Source organism: Petaurus breviceps, unplaced genomic scaffold, assembly GCF_028583685.1.
Source record: "Petaurus breviceps papuanus isolate PSGF00001 unplaced genomic scaffold, PetGlider_PUasm1.0 101, whole genome shotgun sequence".
NCBI lineage: Eukaryota > Metazoa > Chordata > Mammalia > Diprotodontia > Petauridae > Petaurus > Petaurus breviceps.
The window spans coordinates 6,511,352-6,525,457 of NW_027185575.1; the positions used below are offsets into that span (position 1 = coordinate 6,511,352).

A 14,106-nucleotide genomic window follows, 5' to 3' on the forward strand; every position below is an offset into this window, starting at 1 on the left:
TCTCTCTCTCTCTCTCTCTCTCTCTCTCTCTCTCTCTCTCTCTATATATATATATATATATATATATATATATACACACACACACATGCACATGTATGTATATATAGGCATGACATATATGTGTACTATATACATATGTATATAATAAAATATAGGCTTACATAAACATCAAAGCTACTTTGTATGTAATTTATCAAGGGAATAGTTACTAGACATGTGATTTCATTAGTATAGAGAACTCCCTGATGATAAAACTCCCTATACAAATGCAGCTAAGCTCCTTCTCAGCACTTTATAACCTTAGTTGCCTGGAGAACTAAGAGGGACTATCCACAGTACCACAGACAATATATGTCAGGTAGGACTTGAATTCAGGTCTTCCTAGATTTTATGGTAGCTCTCTATCCCCTATCAATGTAACACATTGATTTTTAAATGATAGTCATCTTTCAGCTATGGAAAGAATCACTGCTGGGGCGTCCAGGTAGCACAGAGAGTAAGAGCACCGGCTCCAGGGTTGGGATGACCTGGAGATCGAATCCTGGGCTCAGACACTTAGCACCACACCCAGAAACACCTGGCTGTGTAACCTTGAGCAAGTTACTTGACCCCGATTTCTTTAAAAAAAAAAAAAAAAAGAATCACTGCCAGATTCTCCTCTAACCATTATTGTTCCTCTCAACTTTTCTTTACTTCTGAGACACAGTTCCACCATTCAGGTCTCAGGATAGTAGTCAAGGAATGTTTCTTCACAGAATAAAAGTTGATACAGTTCTCTCAATATAGGAGTTCTTTTTGTCCTTTTCCTCTCTGTACTTCATGAAGTCATCTTTAGCTATGACAATTAGCACAGAATCCAGAATAAGGTAAATTGCTGGATTCTCAAGAATTATTTGCTTCTTTAAGATAATGTAACAGTTCCTATAATCTCTCTGAGAGAGGCTATTGAAGGTGGTATTACACTCAGAATCCCTACCTCCTTTCAATTCTCAGCTCAGGCATCATTCCAGTCCCCTCTGTTGTTGCCTTGTATTTCATTTTCTCTGAAGCCAACCCCAACCTCCACCCCCAATAGAATGGAAACTCCTTTAAAAGCAGGGATTAGTTAGGGTTTTTCTTGCTGTTGTTTTATGAATGAAAGAATAAAAAAGCATTTATTAGATGCATACTACATACCAAACACTGTGTTTCAGAATACAGACTTACACCTAGCAAGTTCTTCTGAAATATTTGAATTGAAAAAATTTCCATAGATCTAAAGCTGAAAAAGACCTCAGAGACCATCTTCCCCAAACCCCTCATCTTACACATGTGGTAACTGAAGCTGAGGGTGGTTAAGTTACTTGACCAAGGTCACAAAAACTTTTCATGTCAGAGGTAGGATTTGAACCCAGGTCCTTGACTCTAGAGTTAGGGTATGCACTTTCCATTTTGCAACACAACCTCTCTATTACAGATGAGGAAGCTAGGGCCCAGAGAGAAAGTGAATTAGCAAGAACACCCAGTAAATCAGAGGCAAAGCTGAGACCAAGCATGATACTATCAGAACAGATTTCAAGACCTTCTGAGCAGTTTTCACTGTTCCTACTGCCAGATCTATATTTGGCCATGAAATTAAAATAACTAGAGCCTTGTATTTTTCTTGGCTAGCATAATATAGATAAGACCTAGGACAGCATCAAAGAATTATGCATATCAGGAATAAATGGCAAATTCTAATGGATCGCTGTGGGCATTCTGAGTGGGAGAACAAGAAAGCCTGTCCTGCTTTGATTTCTCTCTCCAATTTTTTTTAAAGTAAAGGGAATTTTAAAATCCTTAATTGCTCTAATGATGAAGGATGATGACATCATTGGGTTGCTTTCAGAGAGCATTTCCTCTAGAAATAACATTATGTCGAGACAGTTAGTCCTGAGGTACAGACAGATACCGATCCCTGGAAGCTGCTTGGAGAAAAGCAAAGACCTCTTCTGATAATGATATTCCAACTTTGATTCTGAAAGACCAACTCCCTGGGCAGTCAAAGAGCCATGCACACAATGGCCTAGGCCAGCCTGAGAGCAAATTTAGAATGGATGCCCCAAAAACAATGATGGCTATATGGCCACCTCCCACCCACAGCACAGAAGGGTTTGGACTTCTTCTCTGGAAATACATTGTAATTAGATGCAATATGTCCTCCAAGGAGCCTAAAGCACTTCACAGTTTCTCCACCAGACCTGAGCTTGGAATGCCACAGGTCAGATTCAAGCCCTGCCACTGATTGCCTTGGTGTGGGATCTAGGGCAAGACCTTTCCCCTTTGGGACATCAATTTCCACAAGTGCAAAATGGATGAGACCATCTGTAAAGACTTCTTCCACTTCTAATAGTCTGTGATTCACAGGGAATGGCTTCAATTGCTACTCTTCTCCACACCCAATCCATCACCTTGCACATGCCTGCAATGCCTTCTAGAATCAAAGGAACATGGAAGGGATCCAGAGGCCACCTTATTCAGCCCTCTCTTTTTGTAGAGATTAAGTGACTTGCCCAAGGTCATGGAGGCAGGATTTGAAATCAGGGCCTTTGACTCCAGAACCAATGACCAATCCACTATCACTGTAGCATTGTGTCAGAGTATCTCTAGCTTCTTTCAAAGCTCAGGAGCTGTCTTCCAATTGATCCCTGATGTTGTTAGAGCTCTCTACAACACTTTACATATACTTTGTATATATTTACAAGATGATGGGAAGTATGGGGGTCAAATCTTGCCTCTCCTACATACTGGCTATGTGACCATGGGTAAGTCATTTATCTCTTGGTGTTCCAGACAGCTCTCTAAAAATGTAAGTTATGGAGCAGTTGTCAATTGCCATTTGCAGAAACAGTTTCCTCACCAAGAGTGTCCTATTTACCAGTGGTATCAAACTCGAGTAGAAACATAGGCCAATAAACCATATACAATGACCTCTTCAGGCTGCATATTTTTTTTCATTTTTTTTAAGTAACCAGGGTTAAGTAACTTGCTCAAGGTTACACGGCCAGGTGTTTCTGGGTGGGTGCTAAGTGTCTGAGCCTGGATTCAATACCCAGGTCATCCCGACACTGGAGCCGGTGCTCTTACTCACTGTGCTACCTGGCCGCCCCTTCAGGCTGCATACTGAATTTTAAAAACACTTTGTTAACATTATCTATGTTGTGCTATATTTATATTTATTTTGGTGAATGTCGTCTAATTACTTTTTAATCTGGTTCTGGCAGCACTGTGGAGTGGTTTGGTCCCTCTGTACTATACTAATGATCAATCAATCAATCACCTACTAAAGATTTATTGAGTACCTACTATATGCCAGGCACTGTTCAAAATGCTACAGTGAAATCCTAGAATTTCAGAATCTGAAAGTCAAAGGGACCTTGTCATGAATGGAATTCCCTCCAGACCACAGTTGACAGATAAGTATTTATCCAGGTAATACATGAAAGCCAAATAAGGAAAGGGAACCCATCCCCCACTCCCAAGCAGCCCATCCCCCCTTGGGGAGCACTAATTGTTAGGAAGCTTGTCCTGACATAAGCCAAACTTGGCTTTGTAGTCCCCAGCCCTCTGGAGCCAAATCACAATGTCATATCTTCCTCAATTCTTTCCATCTCCAAGCTAACCATACCCATTTCTCTCAACCAATCCTCATATGAAATGATAATATAGACAAATTTCTCTTGGACAAACTAAGGAAACTGTGAAATATGCTTCTGTCTGCCCCTCACCTCAACCCCTAATTCAACATCTAACCACCTCCAGGAGTAATTAGTCTGCCTCTCAATTTGAAAAGTCACATCCTGGGCTCTCTTCACCACCCCCCATACAAGAATCATTCAACATTTCTACCCTGAGACATGAGAAGCTAAATTTAAAGGAGAAAAAAAAATAAACTTTTAATGATGCATCTGCAGTTTAACACAGCCAACATTTTATCAAAAAGTAAGATCGGCCAATTCCAAATTTAGGAAGAACTCACATGCACTCATCAAGGCTTTCTGATGCTTTCAAAATGGGAACGGAACCCAGTCCCAATTAGACATTCTGTGACACAGTCCAAAAAAAAAATTGTGGATAATACATTCTCTGTATAACCTGCCTGCAACCCAGGGAGAAGAGAGAGAAGCTTCTAGGCTATGCAAGTTGGTGTTGAAAGAATGACCTTTTTTTCCTCCACATTCATTGAATCACAGAATTTCAGATTTGAAAGAGACAAAGGCAGCTGTCTATTCCAAACTATAGCATGAAACTGTACCAAACCAGGAAAAAGAATCCCTTCAGCAATATAGCCAACATCGAGGCCTTCAGGGAGGGGTGGTCCATCACCTCCAGAAATGTCCTATTCCACTTTTGGACAGCTCTCTTTGTTAGAAGGGTTTTCTTACCTGGAAAAAAATCTGCCCCTAGTTCTGCCTTCAGGAGCCAAGAAGAACAAATCTTAATACTTTTGCCACTCGATAATCCTACAAATACTAAAAGACTACAGTTCTTTCTTCTCTTCTCTGGGCTAAATATTCATATTTTCTTCAATTGTTTATCCTTTAATATGAGCCCAAGTCCCTTTTAAAAAAACTAAATAGGGTTGTTGTGAGAATCATATGAGATCAAAGAAAATGATGTATACAAAGGGCTTTTGTAATATTTAAAGCTCCATAGAAATGTGAATTATAGTATCATTATAATTTATTTTTAAAATGTTAATACTATCCTAGTTGTCTTCCTCTGCATATTTTCCTCCTTGTTAATGTCTTTCCTGAAGTGTCACATTTGGAATTGAACTCAATACTCCAGATGTGCTCTGTCCAGGGCAGGACCATCATATCTTTATTGTGGGATATTCTGCTTCTCTTTACGTAGCCTAAAATCTCATTAGATTTCTTGGTAATTCTTCTTCTGATAAACAAACGATTTCCATGAAAGCTCTGCTAAGGACACACCTTGGAGTCCTGAGAGCCATTCTAAGGAGGCATTTCATCATTGCAGATGCCCAGAAGTAGCTGGCACGATGCTCAATTTAATTATGTCAGTGATGATAGTGATAATGGTGTGATCATGGATGATGATGGAGGAGGAAGAGGGCATTGATTATGATGATACAATTTTAAAATGATCTTCCTAGAAACTCCCCTCCAAAGACTTTTACAAAATAAGTTATGCTTTTTCATAACTGGATCAAACACATTCTTTCTTGCTGTTCTCAGAGAAAATAAACAAATATTCAGGGAATTTTATACCTTGACCCTTATAGCTAGTCCATGCAACATTTATAGGGCCCATGCGTGCAAATAATAAAAATAGCTGATGTTTATATAAGGATTTAAGATTTAAAAGAATTTCACACATTTGATCTCATGTAAGGTTCAATAGTTACTATCCCCAATTTACAGATGGGGAAACTGAGGCTTGTAGAGATTAAAGTGACTTTTTCTTGGTGAGGCAAGCTAGCATCAGAGGCAGGATTAGAATTCATGTTTTCCTGACTCAGAGTTTAGCTTTTATCAACCACACCAACTAGGGCTTTATTGGACTTCTGCCCATGAATCTGTGAATCTGATCTACTTTTTGCATTAAGGAAAATCTCCCTAGACCAGGCTCTAATAAAATTAAGCATAGCCTTCTTCACAGAGGGAGGAAATCAGATAAATCATCTACTTGCAATTGTCTTGCCCAAGGAAAATGGGCACCTGAAAATAGAGAGCCAGAGTCACCCATAAACAAAATGGGATGATTCCTCTTTGTCCCAACAATTCAAGTCAATAGACAATTTGTAGTGACTTGGATCCCTGCAACTACATCCTCCAACCTAGAAAAGTTCAAAGGGTGGGATTTCCTACCCAGGTTGATGGGTATGTGCTCTCATTGCTATCCGGGAGAGACCCTGCCTTTCTTGTGACAACGTATATGAGCCTTTCAAACCCTGCTAGGTTGGGACCCTGCACTAGAAAACATTTTTACACATACACCAATATTACTGAGCATGGAATTCCCAATTATAAAAAGAAACATAACCAGTTTCTAAGCTTTACATGATCAGGACACTGTCACAAAATCATAGATTGAGACCTAAGAGGCCATCAAGTACAAGTCTTCCATTTTATAGATGAGGAAACTGCAGCTGATAGAGGTTAAGTGACTAGCCCAAAGTTACAGTTAGTAAGTGTCTGAGGTGGTATATGCACCTAGAGTTTCTTGATTCCAAGTTAGTATGCCAGTTCTAGGGGGAGTTCACATTTAGCATTACATACACAAGAAATTGATCCCAAAAGTGAACAGACACAGCTCTCAGGCATGGGTTCCATCCAGTTTATGCTTCTGAGAGGAATCACCAAGATAAAAATGAAGCCAAAAGGAAAACAAGAGACTTACTGCAAGGCTCCAATGGTGAAGATCTGGGTTCAGAGCAGGTACATGGGCTGGAGAAGTCTGTGGCCGCTCTTCTAAAAGTCGGAACTGACCAAAGGCTTTCTGGGGGACTGCAGGCTGTAAGCACAGATCATTTCTGAACTGTAGGGAGAAAAATAGATACATGTCACCAAATGAAAATTATCTTCCCTTCTCTCCTCTCACTTAGCCTTTTCACAGCCCTGTGAGGCCAGCAAGAGCAGGAATTATTGAGCCTATTTTTTCATGTAGGCACTGAGGTCAATGGATTTAACATACGATAAGTGAATGGAAGAACAAGGTGAGCAAATTTGGTCTCTTACCTCAAGGCCTTTGTTCCTAAGTCCTGCTAGCCTATGATGAAAAAGGGAGACAGCTATTTATTCTGCCCATTTTATAGATAAAGAAATAGAAGCTTGAAGTGACTTGCCCATGGTCCCACAGACTGGATTTGGACCCACCTTTTCTGGATCTGCAGTCTAGTCCTTTATCTACTACATCAATTATTATAAGGAATAGCTATGCCCGAGAATCCAACTCATTATTGCATTAGTAAAAACCCTCAGGACCAAGTCCCAGTGACTTAGAGGATAGAACACTTGGATGGGAATCAGGAGACCTGGGTTGAGTCCTAATTCTGACACTTGTTAGTTATGTGGTGGTGACCAATTCATTTAAACTCCTGGAGCCTCAGTTTCTTTTCTTTTCTTTTTTTGATTTTTGGAGGGCAGTTCGGGTTAAGTGACTTGCCCAAAGTCACACGGCTAGTAAGTGTGTCAAGTATCTAAGGCTGAATTTGAAGTCAGGTCTCTGACTCCAGGGCCAGTGCTCTATTCACTGCACCACCTAGCTGCCCCCAGAGCCTCAGTTTCTTCATCCATAAAGTGGGAATTATAATATTCATACTACCTCACAACAACTGTGGGAGACAGGTGTTTCTAACATCTCCATTTTACAGATGAGGAAACTGAGGGATAGAGAAATCAAATTACTTGTTCAGAGTCACAGAGCTAGTAAATGTCTTAGGCAGAACTTGAACTCAGGTCTTCCTAAGTCAGTCCAGCACTCTATCAACACTAGTCAAGCAGCTACAATAGAAATTATTTTTTTTAAAATCACTGCAAAGGATTTCCACAAATGCTGCCAAAGGTTTCACAGTTTCTTGGGTCTTCTTCCTGTCACCAGAAAACTGCCCAAAGGAATAGGTTTGGAGGACCAATGACTATCAGCAGTAGCTAATAGAGTATCCTTACAGTCATGGGTTCTAATCCTGTCTCTAGTACTTATAAGCTACTGTGACCATGGGCAAGTCTCTCCGAGCTTCAGTTTCATCATTTGTAAAAAGAAAATAATAATACTTGGAGTCACTACCTCCCATGATTGCTGTGAGGTTTTATTAAGGTAATATATAAAAAGCACTTCACAGACTGTACAGAATTATATACATGTCAATTACCAGAACCATCATTAGCTGTAAGGTATTCTGGAATCTGGACAGAGACCAACAACTCATTACTTAGCCAGAGTTTCCTTTAGAAGCATCTATAATTATGCAAGCATGACCAGATGCCAAGTGTCTTATGGGCAGTCTGAATATTGGCTGAATTAATTAATAAAAATCAATAAGCACTGGCAGGTTGGTTAAGGCAAACGATCAGCCATTTCCCATTTCTCCCCAATAATTCAGAGGCTGTAGTCTCCATCTTCCATTAACCTTCATATTCCCCTCATTATCCACAACATAATAAGTGGTTTACTCACACACTTCTGTCTCAGTCTCTGTCTCTTTCACTCTATCTCTGTCTGTGTGTGTACATTTGTTTCTGTCTCTCTCCCTCTCTCTCTATCTTTCCCCCTCTCTCTGTCTCTCTCTCTATCTATCTTTCTGTCTCTTTCTGTGTGTCTGTGTCTGTGTCTGTCTCTCCTCTTTTCAATTTCATGTCAATAACTTGATAAGATGAGGAGGATATACAGGGGGAGAGGGAAGCTACAGTTCTTTGAGAAGATCTCAAAGTCACCAGTCCCACTTTCCATTCCCAAGTCTACTTACAGTATACAGGGAGGAGTGGAAGAGAGAGTCTGTGTACGAGGGAAAGAATTAAATAATAAAGAAAGTAGAAAAGGCATCCAAGCATGGTCATTTATTAAGCACCTACTATGTTCCAGGCACTCTATTATGTGTTGGATCATGCAATGACAAAAGGAAAACACTTTCTTCCCTTGAGGAGATTATATTCTACCAGAAAGCCCAAATCATTCGATTTTAACAAAGATTCACAAAGTGTTTACTGTGTGTCAGGCATGGTGTTTGATCCTGAGAATACATACACTGCCTTCAAAGAGCTTACATTCAAATGGGGGGGGGTAGTGTTGTCATATCTAGGTATATAGACAAGATACATACAAAATAAGTACATAGAGAAATTAGAATAGAAGGCATTAGCATGAGAAGGGACTAGGATGGCAATTGAACTGAGGAAGAAAATCAGAAATTCCAAGAGTTGTGAATGAAGATGCATGGAGGAGAAATAGTACAAAGACATGGAGACAGGAGATGGAAAATTGTTTATGAAGAACAGTAGGGCCACTGTGGGTGGAATCTAGAATCAGAACATAAAAGTTCTGTTATTTCCTGCTAGGATTATGGGATTCAGAGCTACAAGGGATTTTATTCATCATCAGACCAACTCCATAAGTTTACAAATAGGGAAACTGAGGTCTAGAGAGAAAAAACAAGGTCCTACAGCCAATAAACAGCTAAGCTGGGATTTGAACTTACATACCCTGACTCCAAATTGACTGTTCTCTCTACTGTACTACATCTGTAATACTTAGCCATGTCTTCTTTTTCTCTCCTCGTAGTTCTGTAATATAATGGAAAGAACCCTGGTTTGGGGGTTGGACCTTCTATGTTTGAATCCTGTCTCTGCCACTCATTACCAATATGACCTTGAGCAAGTCACAGCATCTAAGCTATAGAGCTGGAAGAGGTCTTAGAGGTCAATTCATCCAAGTCTCACACTTGACAGATAAGGAAACTGAGACCCAGAGAGAATGAACACTTGAGACCAGAGAAGGTGGCCAGGGACACACTGCTAGAAGATCCAAGTTTCCACTAGCACAAGAATATGGGACAAGGTTGGAAATGTCCAGGAGAAGGGGAGTTTGTTGTTTTTCTTAAACAACAGTGTGGTGGTTACAGATGATACAATGGAATGGGAGGGCAGAGAAGGATATAGGCTATGGTGTAGTTGAGTTAGTAGAATAGGGATGAGAGTACAGGTGTGCCTTCTCTCATGCCCCCTGAGGCATTCAGCCAGAAGGAAGGGAAATCATATTCTTTGCTCCTTACTCCCAACTCGTGACTGCCCCTTTACCACCACTATTTAGCAACCTCTCCCTGTTGCAATGACCTACTGGCCTTCGGGTCATCTTCTCACCTCTTTCAAGGAGTTCAGTGTCTGGTCCACTGCCTTTTTCTCTGCACTAAGCACTGAACTCAGATTTGGCCATTTTCATCCACTTGTCAACATCCCCTCAGACATCTTGACTCCCCAGGTCATCAGCCTGCTAAACTTCAGGACTTTCATCTTTGCTTGGCCTCATACTGGCTCACAGGGATGAACATACCATTGACACAACCCTCAAACCTAACTGTTCTACTCAGATGATATGGAACTCTGACACTCCTGTCTCTGAGTATAACCTCCTATCCTTAAAGAAGTAGCTAACAATAATAGCTAGCATTTATATAGACTACCCTGACTGGGGCAGCTAGGTGGTGCAGTGGTTAGAGTGCTGGGCTTAGTCAGGAAGATCCATTTCATGAGTTCAAATCCTGCCTCAGACACTTACTAGCTGTGTCACACTTAACCCTGTTGACCTCAGTTTTCTCATCTGTAAAATGAGCTGGAGAAGGAAATGATGAATCACTCCAATATTTCTGCCAAGAAAACCCCAAATAGGGGCATAACTGAACAACAACAACTTCCTGATTCCAAGTCCAGAACTCTATCCCCTATGCTGCTTTGCTGCTAATCTCTCCTTATGTTAAACCTTTTCATCCTCATCATTCCCTTTCATCTCTCACCATTGTTCTGGCCTCCCTTCCCAGTTTTCACCCTATGGTTTACCAATTCAATCATACAGTATCTGGGGCTTTGAGAGGTTGTAGGATTTCCCTACAGGGTCACACAGCCAGTATGGGTCACAGCCAGACTGGAAGCAAGGTCTTATAACCTCATGGCAGCCCCTCCCAACAGACCCTGGCTCACCAGGGTGTCAGGAGAGTTGGTTAGGGTTTGTAAAGCTCTTAAAAGATGAAAGAGTCCTCTCGATGGGAAGTGGGAAGCATGGTTATTATTAATTCAGAAGCAGTAGACCCAGCAGTGCCTTGGAGGGGTGGTACAGAACCAAGTCCTAACAAATCAACAGTAGTAGTGACTATTGAACTATCAAACGCCACTTCAGATAAAGTTTTAATTAACAGAGCTAATCGGGCTACTCTGGGTCTGAAAATAAAGATTTATTGATGTATTTTTGCTGCCTGTCATAAACTACCTGGAGAAACATAAAACACCGCCTACCTGCTTGCCTCTAGAAAAACACCCTCAGCTAGAAGCATAACATGAATTCTCCTGCCCCAAGGAAAAAGTCGGGCTTTCTACCATTTCCTGGGTGGACAGGCTAATCTACCCATCTGTGGCAGGATTTACTCTACATAGAGAAGATGGAAAAGAATGTCTTGGTTGATAGGGACAAGCAGACTTCCTAGCTTTCTGACACCCAACAATGTGCCCATGTCCAGGAACTTCTGTTATAAAGAGGATGGACACCCCAGGACGGTTGGTTTGAAAGAATGACATTGTTCATTTTCTCAATTCTCTGAAAAAATTAAATAGTTCAGTCTTAATGTTCTGCTAAAAGTAGTGTCATTGTTTTTCTTGTCTTGTACTGCAATTCTATCTGTATAGAGAGCTCCCTAGTGAGGAGATTCCCTTTGCTAATGAAGATCAATGATTCTTCTGCAGCTTAGTCATGGACAGCTGCCTGGAACCCTGAAAGGCAAAGTGACTTGCCCAGGGTCACATGGTCATTGGGGGTCAGAGGCAGAATTTAGAAGACAAGTCATCAGTATCTGAAGCCTGGTCTTCAAGGCAAGATCTCCATCCTTGGCATTATATGGCCTCTACAATAAAAATAATAGTTATTTGTAATAAATTATTATTTTGTTGTGGTTGTTCAGTCATTTCTTCTATGTCTGACTTTTCCTGATTAGGGCAGTCTACCCCTTTTTTAGGGTAGAAATCTGACCTCAGAGTTGGAAAGATATAAGTTCAGATTCTGTGTCTGACATATACAGGCTGTTCAGCCATGTACAAGCTACTTAATTTCTATGGGCCTCAGTTTTCTCCTCTGGAAAAGGGGGATAAAAATGGCACCTCACAGGTTATTTATATGTGTGTGTGTATAAATAATATATTTATTTATACCTAATATACCTCACAGGTAATATATGGAAAGCACTTTGAATACCTGAAAGTACTCTATTAAATATTAGCAATTGGTTGTTAACCTCTCAGTGGCCAAAGACTTAAATTACAAAGGAGTTGAGATTTGCATTGCTGGAGGGTTTCCTCACTTGAGGTTGCCTACACTGGTAAAAACATAGGTCAAACCACAGCCCTCCTTAAAAAACCCTGGAATTTATACAGGGTGTCCCAAAAGTCTTAATGCTATTTTAAGTTATTAAAGCTTAAAACTGCATGAAGACTTTTGGAATATGCAGTATATATGACGCTTTAGAGTTTGCCAAGCACTTCATATAAATTATCTCATCTGAACCCCCAAATAATCCCTGAAGCAGTTACTACAAGTAGTATTAGCTCTATTGCATAGATGAGGAAACTGAGGCAGGTACTATCAGTACCAGTTTAGCATTCGCATTTTCTAGATGAGGAAGCCCAGACATAGAGCTAATAAGTGTCAGAAGTGGGATACCTGAACTCAGGTCTCCCTGACTCCTAACCCAGCAATCTGACCACACAAGGTTGCTTCAAGGTTCACAAGCATGTTGAGAGCTTTGCAAAACCTGAGATCTCCATAGAAATGTTGCTGATTATTAGTAGTAAATAACCAGTATCCTACCCAGCCCCTGGTTAAGGATGGGGAAGAGAAGATGGGACTAGCCTGTTTGTAACATGATGCTGTCTATCAAAGTCAGAACAAAATGTTGCCTTGAGAGACCAGGATTAAATGCACAAAATGTTAAGGCCAGAGATCCCCATGGATTCCTCAAGGAGGCAGACCCCTTCAGAAGTCATTCAGTACATCCCCTAGCCTCAGACTGCCCCTAATTCAGTCTAGATTGAACAATCTCTACCATCTGAACAGAGATCAAAGGATAGTTAGGCTTAATTTACAGTTGGAATCCCTTTTACAGATGAGGTCCAGTCTGGTAAAGGAAGAACTCTTTCATAGCTAGGAAATAAGAGGGGTAAGGTTTGAATCCACATTCTATGCCTTCAGATCCACATTGGAACCACATATCTATAGCTAGGCCCCTCAGCCTCCCCCACCTCCACCCCCAGGCATTTTACAGAGGAGGAAACAGACCAGAGGAATAGAAGTTCATCCTCCAAGGGCACACACATAAGAGTCATCAGGGGCAGGATTTGAACCCAGAGTCAGAGCAGTCAGTGCTCTCTGCCCAATGCCTCTGCTGCTTCTCTTCCCTCATTCTGCATCACAGCATCAGCCCACCAGTCTCCCTAGATCAACTCTTTCCAGGAAAATGCTAGTACTTACAAAATGCTGACTGTAATCTGGGTCTGCGACACACTCCTAGCCACCCAGACCACATGAGCTCTCTCAGACCTGAGCCAAAGATGTGGCTGAAACCCAGCCCCTCATGCACGCAGGCGGCCTCTCAACCCCCAGAGCTAGGACTCTCTCTGCCTCTCTCCCTGGAAGGCTATTTACTTATTCATGTGCTACCTAAGCAGGACCAATAGCTTCTTTGTATCAGCTGAATAGAACAGTAATTCAATCCCCAAAAGGGAACAATTCAGCCCACACTGCATCCTTCCTAATGAGACATTCAGATAAAAGGAATACTTTTTATCTACTAGCAGTTGTACTTGTCCATCAGCTCTCCAAGCTTGTAAAACTTCTATTCTCATAAATAGGCAGTGGGTAAACATGGCAGAGAGGGGTCCCCCCTCCTTCTCTGTGCCTCTCTCTCTCCGTCTCTGTTTCTCTCTCTCTCTCTGTTTATCTCTGTCTGTCTCTCTGTCTTTCTGTCTCTGTCTCTCTGTCTCTCTCTCCTCTGTCTCAGACTCTGTTTCACTCTCCTCCTTTATTTCTGACTATCTCTCTCTTCCCCCTACCCCACAAAGTTAGACTCTCTTTTTAAAGATCTTTGGGCTCCTGCGTAGAGGAGGAAACCAGACAAACAACGGGGGTATTTGTGCCCCCAAAGGATCACAGACCTAGAGCCACAAGCAACCCTAAAGGTCATCTAGTCCATCTTACAGATAAGGAAACTGAGGCCCAGTCAGGATAGCTGACTTACCCAAAGTTGAACAGGTACGAAGTACCAGAGTCAGCATGCAAACCCAGGTCCTCTGACTCTAAACCCAGTCCTACTTCCACTGGGCAGCACTGCCTCCATCCTATGTAATAGTAGTAGTAGTTGTGGTGGTGGTG

At 41.3% G+C, this 14,106-nt stretch overlaps 1 protein-coding gene across 2 annotated transcripts in view; it reads right to left on the bottom strand.

The window, feature by feature from the left end:
• The window catches only part of LOC138158478 (RIMS-binding protein 2-like), a 490,854-nt gene that overhangs the window by 308,497 nt on the left and 168,251 nt on the right, over positions 1–14,106 (bottom strand). For both annotated transcript variants that reach the window (XM_069084581.1, XM_069084643.1), the window contains exon 4: positions 6,385–6,522. In XM_069084581.1, coding sequence (XP_068940682.1) covers positions 6,385–6,522 — 138 coding nt within the window. The remainder of the gene's footprint in view (positions 1–6,384; positions 6,523–14,106) is intronic.